Source organism: Salvia miltiorrhiza, chromosome 8, assembly GCF_028751815.1.
Source record: "Salvia miltiorrhiza cultivar Shanhuang (shh) chromosome 8, IMPLAD_Smil_shh, whole genome shotgun sequence".
NCBI lineage: Eukaryota > Viridiplantae > Streptophyta > Magnoliopsida > Lamiales > Lamiaceae > Salvia > Salvia miltiorrhiza.
In genome coordinates, this window is record NC_080394.1 from 21,936,689 (window position 1) to 21,950,042 (window position 13,354).

A 13,354-nucleotide genomic window follows, 5' to 3' on the forward strand; every position below is an offset into this window, starting at 1 on the left:
TCAATATATGAAAGGCATGTGTCGGCGAACAACGTAGGAGCTACGTCATTTTAAAATTTGAAAAAAATGAAATCGGCGTCAAAATTGAACAACTTACAAAGTTGGTGTATTTAATTGTAAAATCCTAATTTCACGTTAAATATGGATTTTGAGCAAAGTTTGTGTATTTACATGCAATTTTTCCTAAAAAATATAAAATTACGTTTGATTAAAATTTTATTACTTTTATGTTGAACATTAATGCCTCGCTGATGCTCGACTCGAAGTATTCGACTATATTAAATATTAGGACATTTTTTATGACTATTCGACTTGTAAGCATGTTGAGCATTGATATACTTATTATTAATGTTTCATTTGTAGAGATCGAGCATATCGAATAAAGTTCGCAATTTTGAATAATATAGAATAGCAAGATGAATCTTCCAAATTCATTAAGGGCAACTTCTCATTTCAAGCTAAAAGTACGTGGTTTTTATAATTTTCTTTTGTAATAGGTAGTATTTTTTATCTTTTAATTTTAAAAATAGATAAAATCTACAATTAATCACATATAAAAGTATTGTGTTAATAGAGTAAAATACCCACATTGATAACTTATGGAAAACACAAATTCTCCAGTGCACCCGGGTGTACAGTGTCATTTCGATAACATGATAGTGTCATTTCGATATAGTGTTAGTGTCATTTCGCAACAGTGTTATTTATATAACATGCTAGTGTCATTTGTAAAACAAAATAGTATTAGTGTTAGTGTCATTTAATATAAGTGTTAGTGTTATTTTACACCCAAGTGCACGGTGCACCCAAGAGCACAAGAGACCACCTCTATGAAAAATACTCATTTCTATAAAAACATGTACAATTATTAGTGGGAATCTTACACAAATGCTGAAAAATAGGCCATCATGCCACTTTTTGGTTATTAAATTGTGGAATAAATTAAAACACATGATTCGATTTTTTTTTTTTAGTACACGTATATGCTAAATTAAAACATTAATCTAAAACTAAAAAATATAAATTGTATAATCTGCTCTGTAATTTAATTTTATATAAAAAAAAAATCAACTACTCACCCTAATACTAGCAGGCCATCTTTTAGCATTAGCCGTTAGTGTAATTTTATAATTTTTTTTAAGACAATTAAATGGTGTACATAATTGATGTGAAATATAATTCTGGTGTAATTTTTACTATTGTGACATTCACTCAACGAAGTCAAGGAGGCGGCGGTGGTGGGAAAAATCCTGATTGTGCGCACAATTACACAAGAAACTCATGTTAAGCAGTCATATGAGCTTTCATTCGCTCCTCCGTGTGTATGTGCTCCTCTCGTTCTTACTGCAGCTCATCTCATGCTACATGAACTGCTCTCTAAAACCCACCAAACATTTCTTATAAGTTGCGGAGTGGAACCACTCGAAACATTACTTTTAAAGCTCGTTGAATAAGATTAAAGGGTGTGTAAGATCACAGTGCGTCTTGAGAGTATTCGCAGACACATGAGGTTGAAGTAGACTACGGTCTACCTAAGTCAATATCAAGTTTATCTAGAGCTCAATACTTCTTGATTTAATTGTATGCTCTGAGGTGTCCTATTGCATGGTTGGTCAAGATGGTTTATTGGCATAGGGTGTCCCTTGCCTTTGAACGCAAGTAAGGGTAGATTTTATTACACAATGAAAGTGCACGTGACAAGTGAGAATGGAGGCACAAGCCATTGGTAATTTATAATTAGTAGACACATAAGTCTAATGAATATCTTCACCAAGGAGCGATAGTAAGTAATTATCCATAGATTCGGCGTCTTGACTAAATTGCTTTTTATTATTGATATCTCTTGTTTAGTGTTTTCAATTTATTTTATTCAAGTTAAGTTGAGCCGTGACGAGGACGATAGTCCAAACCATTATTTTCATTTTTTGTTCGTAACAATCGAGACACAACTACACCAACTTCATGTGGGATCGACCATAACTTATCACTGGCACTACGCATGTTTTGAACAAGGAGTTTTATAAATTTATTTCTATGTAAGTTGGAACGACAACTTCGATTAAACACTGAAGTTCAGCTTCGTTAAATTTGCGTTGTTGCCAGGGAGTTACGGTTCCAGAAGTTAAGTCTCATTTTGCATTTGTTTTGTTATTTTGTGCATGTTCGTTTCTAATCCTGCAGGTCAAGACGAAGAATTGTGGTTTGACCCAGAAATCGAAAGATCCGCAAGGGCGAGAACTAGCCAAAAGGGCAAGACATGTGTATCAAGCTATCCTGGACGGAGGATTTTTTTACGACGAAAGCCAATCGGCGAGCCCTATCCGTGAAGGCAATCCACTCGAAAACGCGGTTATACATTTCAATCCTGAAGAAGAAGATATGGGTGACCAAGAAGCAGAGAAGACACCTCGAGAGATGGTATTCCCGACGAATATCAGTCTGATACTATTGGGCATCACTTTGCCTACGATAGAAGAAAACTAGGAGCTAAAACATTCTTTCATCCAAATCTTGCCCAAGTTCAGTGACCTACCTGGAAAGGATCCTCAAAGACTTCTCCAGGATTTTGAGATGGTGTGTGGCACGGTCCGAAATGCAAGAAATATTGAAAAGTATGGTAGATTATTCTCATACCCCTTTGCATTACATGATGGGGCAAGAGAGTGGTTGTATATATTTCCAACTGACAGTATCACAACTTGGGCACAACTGCAACAAAAGTTTCTTAAGAAGTATTTCCCAACTGCACGAGTCCAGAACATTTCCAATCGAATTTAATTTGACCTTTTTAACTAGGCTAGCCAATTGGGCCAAAAATATATATTAAAATTAGGCTATACGAATTTCGCCCACTACAATATCTTGTTATCATCGGTGCATTCGAAATTTCAGTAGAGAGCATAACTTTTAATATGATATGTTACGGTTATCGTAGGCTATGCGATGCACGGTATTAGTATTTTCTATAATAATGTAATCCATAAAATAATTTCAATTATAAAGAGTAATATTAAGATATAAAAATAGGAATAAATAGCATACTAAGTACAGAGATTCATCCATAAATAACATAAATGATTTTTATTTATTTTTTTATATTTAGTTTGAGTGTTAGGTATATTTTTCTTTTAAAATTACATAATTTACTAAATTATACTTAATTTAATTGTTAAAAACTATAAATAAAATAAAATAAAATTATAACACTAAATTATTATAATAAAATTTGCATTTTTATTAAATTAATTAGGGTTAAGTACCAATTTTCTCCCTATCTATGGCGTCCCTATCGCGTACAGGACCCTATAGTCAGGGTTAGAGCTGTTTACTACCTCAACTCAACGTGGCAAAATCGAACCAATTTTCCCCCCGTGTTTTAACGGACACTAACGCCGTTAGAAAAAATTTTTTTTTTGTTCTTCACCATTTTCATCTTTGTTCTTCATACACACACACACCACATCAAACACACACACACACAGATTCCAACGAACGTCGTCGGTTCTCGCCGCCTCCGGTGCGGCGAGGCCGGCTTCTCTCCACCCCCGTCACTTCTTTTCTTCTCTCCTTCCCCATCACTTCTTCTCTTATTCCCTTCCCCCAAATCAAAATAGATCTAGGGTTCTTATTTTTAAATTTCTCTTTCACTCGTCTGTTCAATTATACACACAATTCATTCTAAGCTTCCTGCTCAATCCATTTTCCCAACCTTGAGCTTCTTCTCAATTATATTTCAGAGCAAGTCTTGCAGCCGGTAAAGAAGAAAGAAAGAAACTTCAGTCTTGTTGTTGTGTGCGTGCGTTAATTTTGGGAGCAGTTGTTGTTGTTCTTGGTAGGTTGAGTCGGGTGGGAGATGAAGGGGAGAAGAAGATGTCGTTGAGCCAGGAGAGAAGAGCCGAGGATGGCGGTCGCAGTGCTGTTGTAGTTTGGTTTAGAGAGAGAAGCTAGAGGAAGAAGAGAGGGGGAGAAGGAGGGGAGGGAGGAGGCGCTGAGGCGGTGGCCGACAGCGGCCCTCGCCGGAGAGGCAGAAGACGATGGTGAGGTGTCTGTGTGTGTGTATCTGTTTGATGTGGTGTGTGTGTGAAGAATAGAGGGGAGCCATTGGATGGAGGGTAGGAGGTGAGAGGGTAAGGAGAACGAGGGCGGCGACCTTCGGGCTGGCGATGGTCACTTGTCGCCGGAGAAGAAGAGGAGAGACGAGGTAGACGGTGATGACCCTCGCCGGAATTTTGAGAGAGAAGGCGAGTTGGAGTCCACTATAATTAAAAATAAAAAAATTAACGGCGTTAGTGTCCGTTAAAACGCGGGGGGAAAATTGGTTCGATTTTGTCACGTTGAGGTAGTAAACAGCTCTAACCCTTACTATAGGGTCCTGTACGTGATATGGACGCCATCGATAGGGGGAAATTGGTACTTAACTCTTAAATTTAATGTAAAACATATTACAATTTATGTATACATAATTGTGAATGAGTATGAAAGTGGAACCGTGAGAGATGGAGATATTTGTAGATAAAAATGAGAGAAAATTTTAAATAGAAATTTGAAAATAAAAAAATATTAAAAAAAAATCGCTGATTTGGTCTTATAAAATCGGTGGTTAACTGACGGTTCAACCCACCAATTAACCGCTAGTTCACAATTTTTGGCTCCGTAACCGATTCTTACTTTTGACGGTTTCAATTTTAGAATGTGTTTACTTTGAGGTATAAGGGATGGATAAGCTACATTTACCACCTTATACTTCGTTTGCTTTGATGTATAAAAAAATTCGGGCAGGTTGTATAATTTTTTGGGCAGCCCGTTATCTCTTGGGAAAAGGATAATTTTATACCTAAGAGATATTGGTATAATTTTATACTACTTTATAAGGAGTGAATAAATATATTATCATTCAAATCAAATATAACAAATATGGTCTCCACTTTAAGTACTAAATTTATACCTCACTATATTATCCATCTATTTAAAGAGATAAAAAATAAACACAGCTACACCACTAACCCATGATCAACGATTTTGAGCCTCAACCGTTAACCGTCAATTTGATTTCGGTGAATTTTGACATCTCAGGACCGTGGATGTTTGTAAATGAATACTTCATCCCGCGCATGAGTGTATTAATTATGTCGTTTTCAAAGTAGTACAAAATTTATTTACTAATTTTTAAAATAAAACAAGCAATAAAATACGGAGTCCAGAATTCTTCGAAATCAAAGTTCAAAGTTTTCGATTATCTTTAAAGTCGGCATGATATGATGACTTTTCACTTTTTATTTTTTTTAGGCAATGATTTTTTCATTTTTTTTTTCTTTCAAAATTAACAAATCAATGAGTAACTCAAATGAGAAAAGTTGAGGCATTCAAAGATTCTCATTTATGAGAAATTTTGGGTTCAATTTTACATGCGTGAGATTAATTTTTTTCACCTTTTATGTTGATAGTGATCCCGTTTGCGTGCGATTATTTTCTCACCTTTGTGTGGTGTAGCGGTCCCATCAATGTGAGGGTGACTTATTTAATTATATACCCCCTCCATCTCATTAAGAAATGTAAAAAAAATAGATAAAGTGGATTGATGAAAATTATTTAAATATTAGATATAGAAAGAGAATATATTGCCAAAAAAATGAGACATTTATAATAGGACATCCCATTATGAAAAGCATAAAATGGGACATTTGTGTCATGGTGGATTCAAACTCAATGTCTTGGGCATCAGTCATACTACCATCACAGAAGGCATGACTTTTTCATAAACGCCTACGAAAAGATCGCTTGGATTTAAGAAAGGGTCGTTTGGATTTATCAGAAAATATCCAAACTCTTATTTTTTTGATTCTGGGCCCTTTGTAGTTGTTAATTCTTTCGATAGTCTCAATAACTGGATTTGACTAAAGAATCCAAATAGAATTTGAAATCGTTTAACCGGTATAAACGAAAGGGAGTAAAGACTACTCAATAAATGAAATTCACTAAAGATTTTTCTTTGAGCTATTTTATGTTTAGTCATACAAGGACAAAAATGTAATCTAAGAAACGCGTTTAGGAATTTCTGTTGCATCTTATCTCGTCATTAACAGTTTCGCTTCATGAATAAATCAAAAGGAGAAAGGGGTTCCGTACTAGAACTTTTACTTTATTCGATTATGATATTAGTGATATTTGTCATTCAAATCACAAAAAAGATTCTAACTTGCAATTTCAACAAAATTTTTAAAACATGCTTCCTTCCAGAGATGAATAAAATAATCGAATAATTGAACCGATTCAAATCGAAATATTAAAATATGATTCAAATTTTTAGATTTTTTTGTTCGGTTCGATTTTATTTTTTAAAAGAATTTAATTTTTTGGTTCGATACGATTTGGTTTTGTAAAAACCAAACAAAAAAAATAAAAAATCGAATTATATTTATTTAATAATATTAATATATATACATATATAATATTAATACATATTAATATATATTAATATATAGTATTAAAATATGTATATATATATATATATCTATATATATACTCCCTCCGTCCACGAAAGAACTTCATATCTTTCCTTTTTGGGACGTCCACAAAAGAACTTCCTACCTCTTTTTGGACTATACCCCACCACTTATAATCCTCTTACTTTTCACTTTTCACAACTCCCAATATTAATTATAACACATTTTCACCACTCACAATACACTCAACTACCTTTTATCCACTCTCAATACACTCAACAATATTTTTTCTTAAAATCCGTGTCACTCCCTCCTAGGAAGTTCTTTCATGGACGGAGGGAGTATAATTTTAGTATTAAATACAATTTAATTTTTCTTTTTCTTTTTCTTTTTTCTTTTGTTTCTTCAATTTCTTGGTTCGGTTTGATTTTTCTTTTAAACCAAAAATTAATTTGACTTGGTTTGATTTTAGCAAGAAATCAAAGCAAAAACTGATTACACACCCCTACTCCCTTCATCCCCTAAAAAATGCGTCATTTTTTTGGGCACAAATTTGAAGAAATTTTAGATGAATATTTGTAGAATAGTCAATGAATCTCACGTTATTGTAAGACAATTGAAAAGTGAATTATTTTAGGGACAGAAAGAATAATAAACAAATATCCAAACTTTCATTGTTCGAAATCTTATTCGAATATATGAAAACTAGGGCTTTGAAAGACTCAAGGAGAACATATCACGCAGGAACTGCATCAAAATTCCGCGACAAATGAAATTTCAAATGAGAATAACGTTGATCGAATCAGGGAAGAACATAAAGAGATGTGACTATTGTTAAGGATTTCACCAAAATCTAAAACTGAAGTTCCAAATAATACATACTTTGTGGATTTCACCAAGCAGTAAGCTGAATTTGTTACATGATGATGTGAGTATATGAAGGGATCGATGAGTTGCAAAATAAATACGAAGCTCACCAAGAAGAAAAATCCTTAAGTTGCCCGCCTGAGCCTCCCAGTTTTCTCTTCTTTCCTAGAGACCCAGATGGCAAATCACCATCCAGAGCAGGCTGACTCATCCTTGCTTTCAAGTACTTTCCAACTCCACTGCCAACCGCACCCATATCTGAACTAGTAACTGGATTGCTGTACCATGACCCGATCTTTTCCTGCAAGTGTTCAAAAAGTCGTTATTATGTAACTTAGAAGGCAGATAAACTAGTAAAGCTATAATAGCCATATCATGAGTCTAAAACTAACATTATCTTCATCCTTAATGTCTTTGTCTTCTTCGATTGCCTTCCCTTCCTCCTCATCATCAGATTCAGCATAAGGATTCACAAACACATCGGCACTAATAATCTTGATCTCTTCCTGGGAAGGCAACATAATAACACAAGTATGATATTAAAACTGGGAACTCAAACTATATAGACCCTGATACTTAGTAAATCTCCTGACTCACTTTGCAGCACAAACTGGATTTCAAGATGGTGAACAATAGACAAAAAAAATAGAATGGAAACACAGCACGTAGCACAGGTAGAACTGGATGAGAACAGGGTGGAGAGTGAACTTGTATTGTATAATTCCCAGAAATTCCAAGATTTGTATACGACAAGACTGTCTTAATGTAAATCGAACAGTAAATTAATGACTGAACATGGGAAATAGAGGAAATGAGGTAGATTACAAACCAAAGGTCGATCATCGTCATCAACAGGTACTTTCTCCATTGCTGAAAGCGTTGTCAAACCTCCAACAACCATTCCAAAAACTGTGTGCTTAAAGTTCAAATGCTTTGCAGACTTGTACAAGATGAAAAATTGTGAACCATTTGTATGAGGACCGGTATTTGCCATGCTAACAACACCTCGTCCAGAATGAACTAACTTGGAGTTGAGTTCATCTTTGAAGGGCTTGCCCCAAATTGACTCACCTCCTCTCCCAGTTCCCGTAGGATCACCACCTTGAATCATGAAGTTTCTACATACCAGTGCAACAATAGACAATGTCAAAATCTTCATTCAAAAACATCAAAACTTAGATTGAGCTTGGAGCAAAATAAGGTTCAAGCACCTTATACTTCTATGAAAAGCTACTCCATTATAATAACCACGCTCACAAAGAGTAATGAAGTTTTCACACGTCCTTGGAGTGATGTCACAGTGCAGCTCAATGTTCAAATCACCATGTGTTGTTTGCAGCCGTGCATAACCTTTCTTCTTTGGATTTTTCTCAACTTTAACATATTCATATTCATTTTTGGTGACAGGATCATAAGACGTAGAAGTGAAAGATCGTGAAGCAGCACCAGTTGTGAAACGACTTTTAACCTGAAAATTCTCAAACAAACAAATGAATCAATTGACAGTTCACAGTATTATCTTGCTCCATTGACAGTTAGGTCAAACCACATGAATATAATCAAATATAACTCACTTGTCCTATGAAGGCAACCAATTTATCATGGCATAGTTTTAGAAGTCAACAATAGTAGCATGTGTTTAACTGGCAAATTAAGGAGATTTTCACCAACAAAATAGTCAAGAAAGAATAAACCATAAATTACTAAATTAGTACTAATAATATGGTTTCAATCTCTCATATCAAGTTTCAACAAGGGTGTTCAAAGCCTAACTTTCCATCAATGATATAGTTTCCTTCTCTCATATCAAGTTTCAGTCAGGGCACTCTTACAAAATTAAATTCCCAGCCAATTATTATGTTTTTCTCCTTTTTCATGCAGTAATAACATGTAAAGCTAATTTAATTGTAAGAAAATGGTAGCACTTGTGCATTAGATTTGGCTCTGTCTTCAGAGGGATTGTAAAGCTAGCATTGAACCCACAATTTTAGTAGGTCTCCCCTTCATATTTTTTACTCATTTTTTCGGACTCGGCATTTTCTGTAAAACAAAAACATAATCAGAGTAGGAAACTGGCTAGCCAGTGAACCTGCTTTCTGGACAGATGGACTACAACCATTATTCTGCAAGGCATGAAATATTCTCGTTTTCCAACAGATCACTCAGAGAAATGGTAACAAAGACATTTCAGACAAGAAGCACTTGATACGTTTCCATTAAACTATATTTCTGTTGCCGATTCAGCCAACAAATACAAGACCTAGCACCTATATTACTCCCTCTGTCCCATTTGACTTGGCCTGTTTCCTTTTTGGGTAGTCACTTTACACTACATTAAATATGGGCCCACACACCTTTACACTGCAATCTTACTCTCCTAAATAACCGTGGCGAAAAGAAATAGGCCAAGTTGGCTGGGACGGAGAGAGTATTAGCAAGCAATAGTTACTTGTAATTAAGTACCTTTCAGATACCCATTACATGAAAGCAGAAACTAAATGAATACTCAAAATAGAAGAACTTACCAGCTTTGCGTTTACTGGTGTCCTCTCACCGGCCATGTGCATTGCTATGCGAGCAGCAGTTTTGTTACTAGCATCAGATCTTGCAGCATTAGCGCTTCTTCCATGGACTGATGCAGATGCAGCATCCACAATACTGAATCCCTGCTTGGGCTTCTCGTCACTCTTTGATTCATTGTCATCCTTGATACGTGATCTAGCTTCTAAAATGGCCGCAAGAGCAACAGCTCTCTCATTTTTTGCCTTGCTTCCTCCTCCACCATGTAATGCAATCTCCTTTGCCTTTTCAGTTCCAAGCTCCTTAAGCATTTGCTTTATATCCCCAATAACATTTATGTTGTAAGATGGGTCAGATTCCATTTTCTTTGACTCTATCAATCAACAAGTATAATCAATTTCGATTATAAGCTATATGGTAGTTATAATTGAAGTAAATTTTAAAGATAATTTTCTCACCTTCATCGTCAATTTTTAAGTTCTTCTTGACATGATCAAAGTCCACAAGAACCTTGGTATCCAGTGCATTCGGATTCTAGACCCAAAAAACAAAAGAACAAAAATACATCACTTGCTTCTAAAATTCAACTATGCATGAACCTCAATCATGAATAAAAGGGTGAAATGGACCTTTACCTGAATGGTTATAATGTCTTCTCTAGCAAATGGTTCGTCGGTGAGAAGCTCCTTCCAGTTCTTAGTTTTAATGTTTAACTCCTTAATGGCCTGTGCAAGCAACAGTTGTATTTAATGAAATGAGACGTATTCAGTAAAGAGAACAATTACATAAGACTCACAAAAAGGACAGGAATGTACCTCGTAACAGAACACATTTCCCGTAGTTTTAACAGCAACTATGTGCGTGAACTCCGTAAAAACTTTATTTAGAACAGGGCAATGATACTCTCCTACACAAGGGAAAATTTTGTCAAAATCAATTAAACAGATGAAGCATCCAATACATAGAGAACTATGTATTGATTATCAATCAAGCATAGTAAAGTAGACTTAGAAGTCTAAAACTACATATTGACTTTATAGTCACTTCCCACGTAGACCAGCAGACGTCAACTATTCTTGCCTAAGAGCCAGGAGTCAAGCCGATTTCCCCATGTTGTCTTAGATAGTGCATACCATGAAATCGCATTTTTATCCTTTTATCAATAAAATAGACACACTATTCAAATGTATACCATGTTCATCAATAGAAGGTATCAGAATAAAAGAAAAAAAGTAAATATTTTTCTTCATTTAGTTAATACCTGCCAAGCAACAATCACAATTTATTCTTATTCCAATTTTAATTGTCTTCAGCATAACCAACAAATCAGAAATTTCTAAAATATACACCACACCAGCTGATTTTAACTTCAACTATTCAACTTGTTTCCCATCAAATAAGCAAAACAAAGTAACAGAAACTATCTAGGTCATATAAAAGAAACTTATTTATTAGTGCACATCCCTAAGCCAAAACACGACATCCTACATTTGTTTTGCTTCTAGCTACTTCAAATTCAGGATGACATTTATTTTACTCATGTTTGATAAGATGGGCTTGACTATCCTGATGAATAAATAGGAAGACATATGATGGAAAAGTTGCTGATATACGAACCAGTTGCAGTAAAGCAATTGTATATAGCAGATTCTAATAATTTACTGAAATTCAAATTCTAAACTTTCTTAAATCACAGAGAAAATATAATTGAACTACTTTTCTGCGATGCATTAGCACATGAAGAATAAATAAATTAAGTTGTAGCAACACTGGGCAGTTCAAAGAATCTGCAACTGCAATTCTTGATAAAAGTATGCTAATGAAAGTCTTGATGTGAGTGAAACAAAATGTGGAAAACATTTATAGGTCCGTGTGCAACTATAACTTCTATTTTTTTCAGCAAAGCAAACATAAACTAATTTTAGATGCAATTATGTGTACTGATTATTGGACATAACTTTGCGGGTATCAATTATCATATAATGTCTCCTATTTGAAGCCCCCTAATTTCATCCACTCCAAAAGTTATAATTCCTACATCATCAAAGGCAAGCTTCAAACAGCTCCTATCTCATCCGTATACTATATGGATTGGATTGGCCGAGATGAACAGATGCGAGAAGTTAAATCTCCAACTTAAATTAACAATCAAAGTATAAGTTTTAAACAGCGCATACGAGTACCTTCTTGGTTCTTGTGGAAAGAGAGTGGAATCAAATCCTCCTTCTTCAATGGCGCTCCAGTTACAGGATGTCTCCCGTACTTGTTGATATATGGTATTATGTGCCTGCGTCCCACATCAACAAATCAGCACAAACATCCCATCAATTCCGGCAACCATTTCACAGCTCAATTATCAAAAAACTCTTAACAGCACTAACATGATGTCAAATACACTGCCATCTGAAGTGCAAACGGGAACTTCAAACTGCGTAAACGTAAGTCTGCATCAGAAGTTCATAATCAGTTCACTAATTGAAGAGAGCACGAAAAAGGATAAAGCAAAAGGGGGAATAATTACGCGCAGCAATAGAAAGGGAGCCGTTTGAACGGGGTTCCGAATTCTTTGGACTTGGCGCCGCCCCACTCGGTGGCCCACTCCGTTTTCGTTATGAACATCCGATCTTTACTGTGCTGCTTTTTCCCCATTTTTACAGTATTGAACTCAAAATCTGATCGCTCAAGGACTAGGTTAGGATTCAGTTGACAAACTTGGGAGAATAACAGAGTTCGAATTTGGAATGCTTTGAGAAGAATGTCCGAGAGGAAGGGGGCGGGAACGACAGCTAAAATCTGGTGTGGCGGCCGGCGACACGGCGGAGAGGGGTGGTCCAATATTCAGATTCACTGCCCCAATTTACGATAAACGAATTTTTATCCAAATTCAGATTCACTGCCCAATTTGGTAGCCCTAAAAATTCGTTTATCGTTATTACCTTGCAAATTTTGGAGCGAGGCGAGGCGATTCTACTCTTTACTGTTTAGCTTACACTTTTTTCACGCAGGTTATATTTAATTATTATTAATTATTCATAAAGAATTAGTATTAAGGTTTTTTTAAGAAACTAGAATTATTAAGGTTTATTAGTTTTCAAGTATGATTTATTAATATGAATAATAATACTACTAGTTTCCGATTAGGGGTTATTAGAATTAGATGGACCTAGACTTTTGAGTAAGTGGAGTTGAACTAATCATAATTATATAATAATTTAACAAGAATATTTTAAATTTAAATTAAAAATAAATAAGTATACTATATTAAAAATAGTTGAACATGACCATCTCGTAGTATTTCTTTCATCTCTTTTGAGATTGAACAAGGCTAAGTTTGTTAATGGATAAGATGAAACATACTCCCTCCGTCCCATTATTTATGGGACAACACTGTTGGGCACGGAGATTAAGAAGAGTAGAATTAAGGGAATTAGATGTTTAGTGTTATTTTAATTAACAAGTCACACACGCACAATCACTCCTCTCTCGGCCTGTCTCTCTCTCTCGCCGGCCTGGCTCTCTATCGC

At 35.2% G+C, this 13,354-nt stretch overlaps 1 protein-coding gene across 1 annotated transcript; it reads right to left on the reverse strand.

The window, feature by feature from the left end:
• Nucleotides 1-7,272: 7,272 nt before the first annotated feature.
• Nucleotides 7,273-12,837, reverse strand: LOC131001849 (peptidyl-prolyl cis-trans isomerase CYP65). Its single transcript, XM_057928470.1, has 11 exons — nt 12,352-12,837; nt 12,212-12,274; nt 12,014-12,117; nt 10,646-10,737; nt 10,466-10,555; nt 10,289-10,364; nt 9,836-10,203; nt 8,522-8,778; nt 8,140-8,428; nt 7,703-7,816; nt 7,273-7,611 (listed from the first exon to the last, which is right to left on the reverse strand). Exons 1-11 carry the CDS (start codon nt 12,477-12,479, stop codon nt 7,417-7,419), a joined length of 1,776 nt encoding a protein of 591 aa, XP_057784453.1. The 5' UTR covers nt 12,480-12,837; the 3' UTR covers nt 7,273-7,416.
• Between the last annotated feature and the right edge of the window lie 517 nt (nt 12,838-13,354).

What these genes read in the sequence shown, in the direction of transcription:
- LOC131001849 (XM_057928470.1), bottom strand. Translation starts at nt 12,479, where the DNA reads ATGGGGAAAAAGCAGCACAGTAAAGATCGGATGTTCATAACGAAAACG. An exon ending in ATGACGATGATCGACCTTTG is followed by an intron (nt 7,817 to 8,139) that starts GTTTGTAATCTA and finishes TTGCCTTCCCAG; the next exon opens with GAAGAGATCAAGATTATTAG. An exon ending in ACATTAAGGATGAAGATAAT is followed by an intron (nt 7,612 to 7,702) that starts GTTAGTTTTAGA and finishes GAACACTTGCAG; the next exon opens with GAAAAGATCGGGTCATGGTA.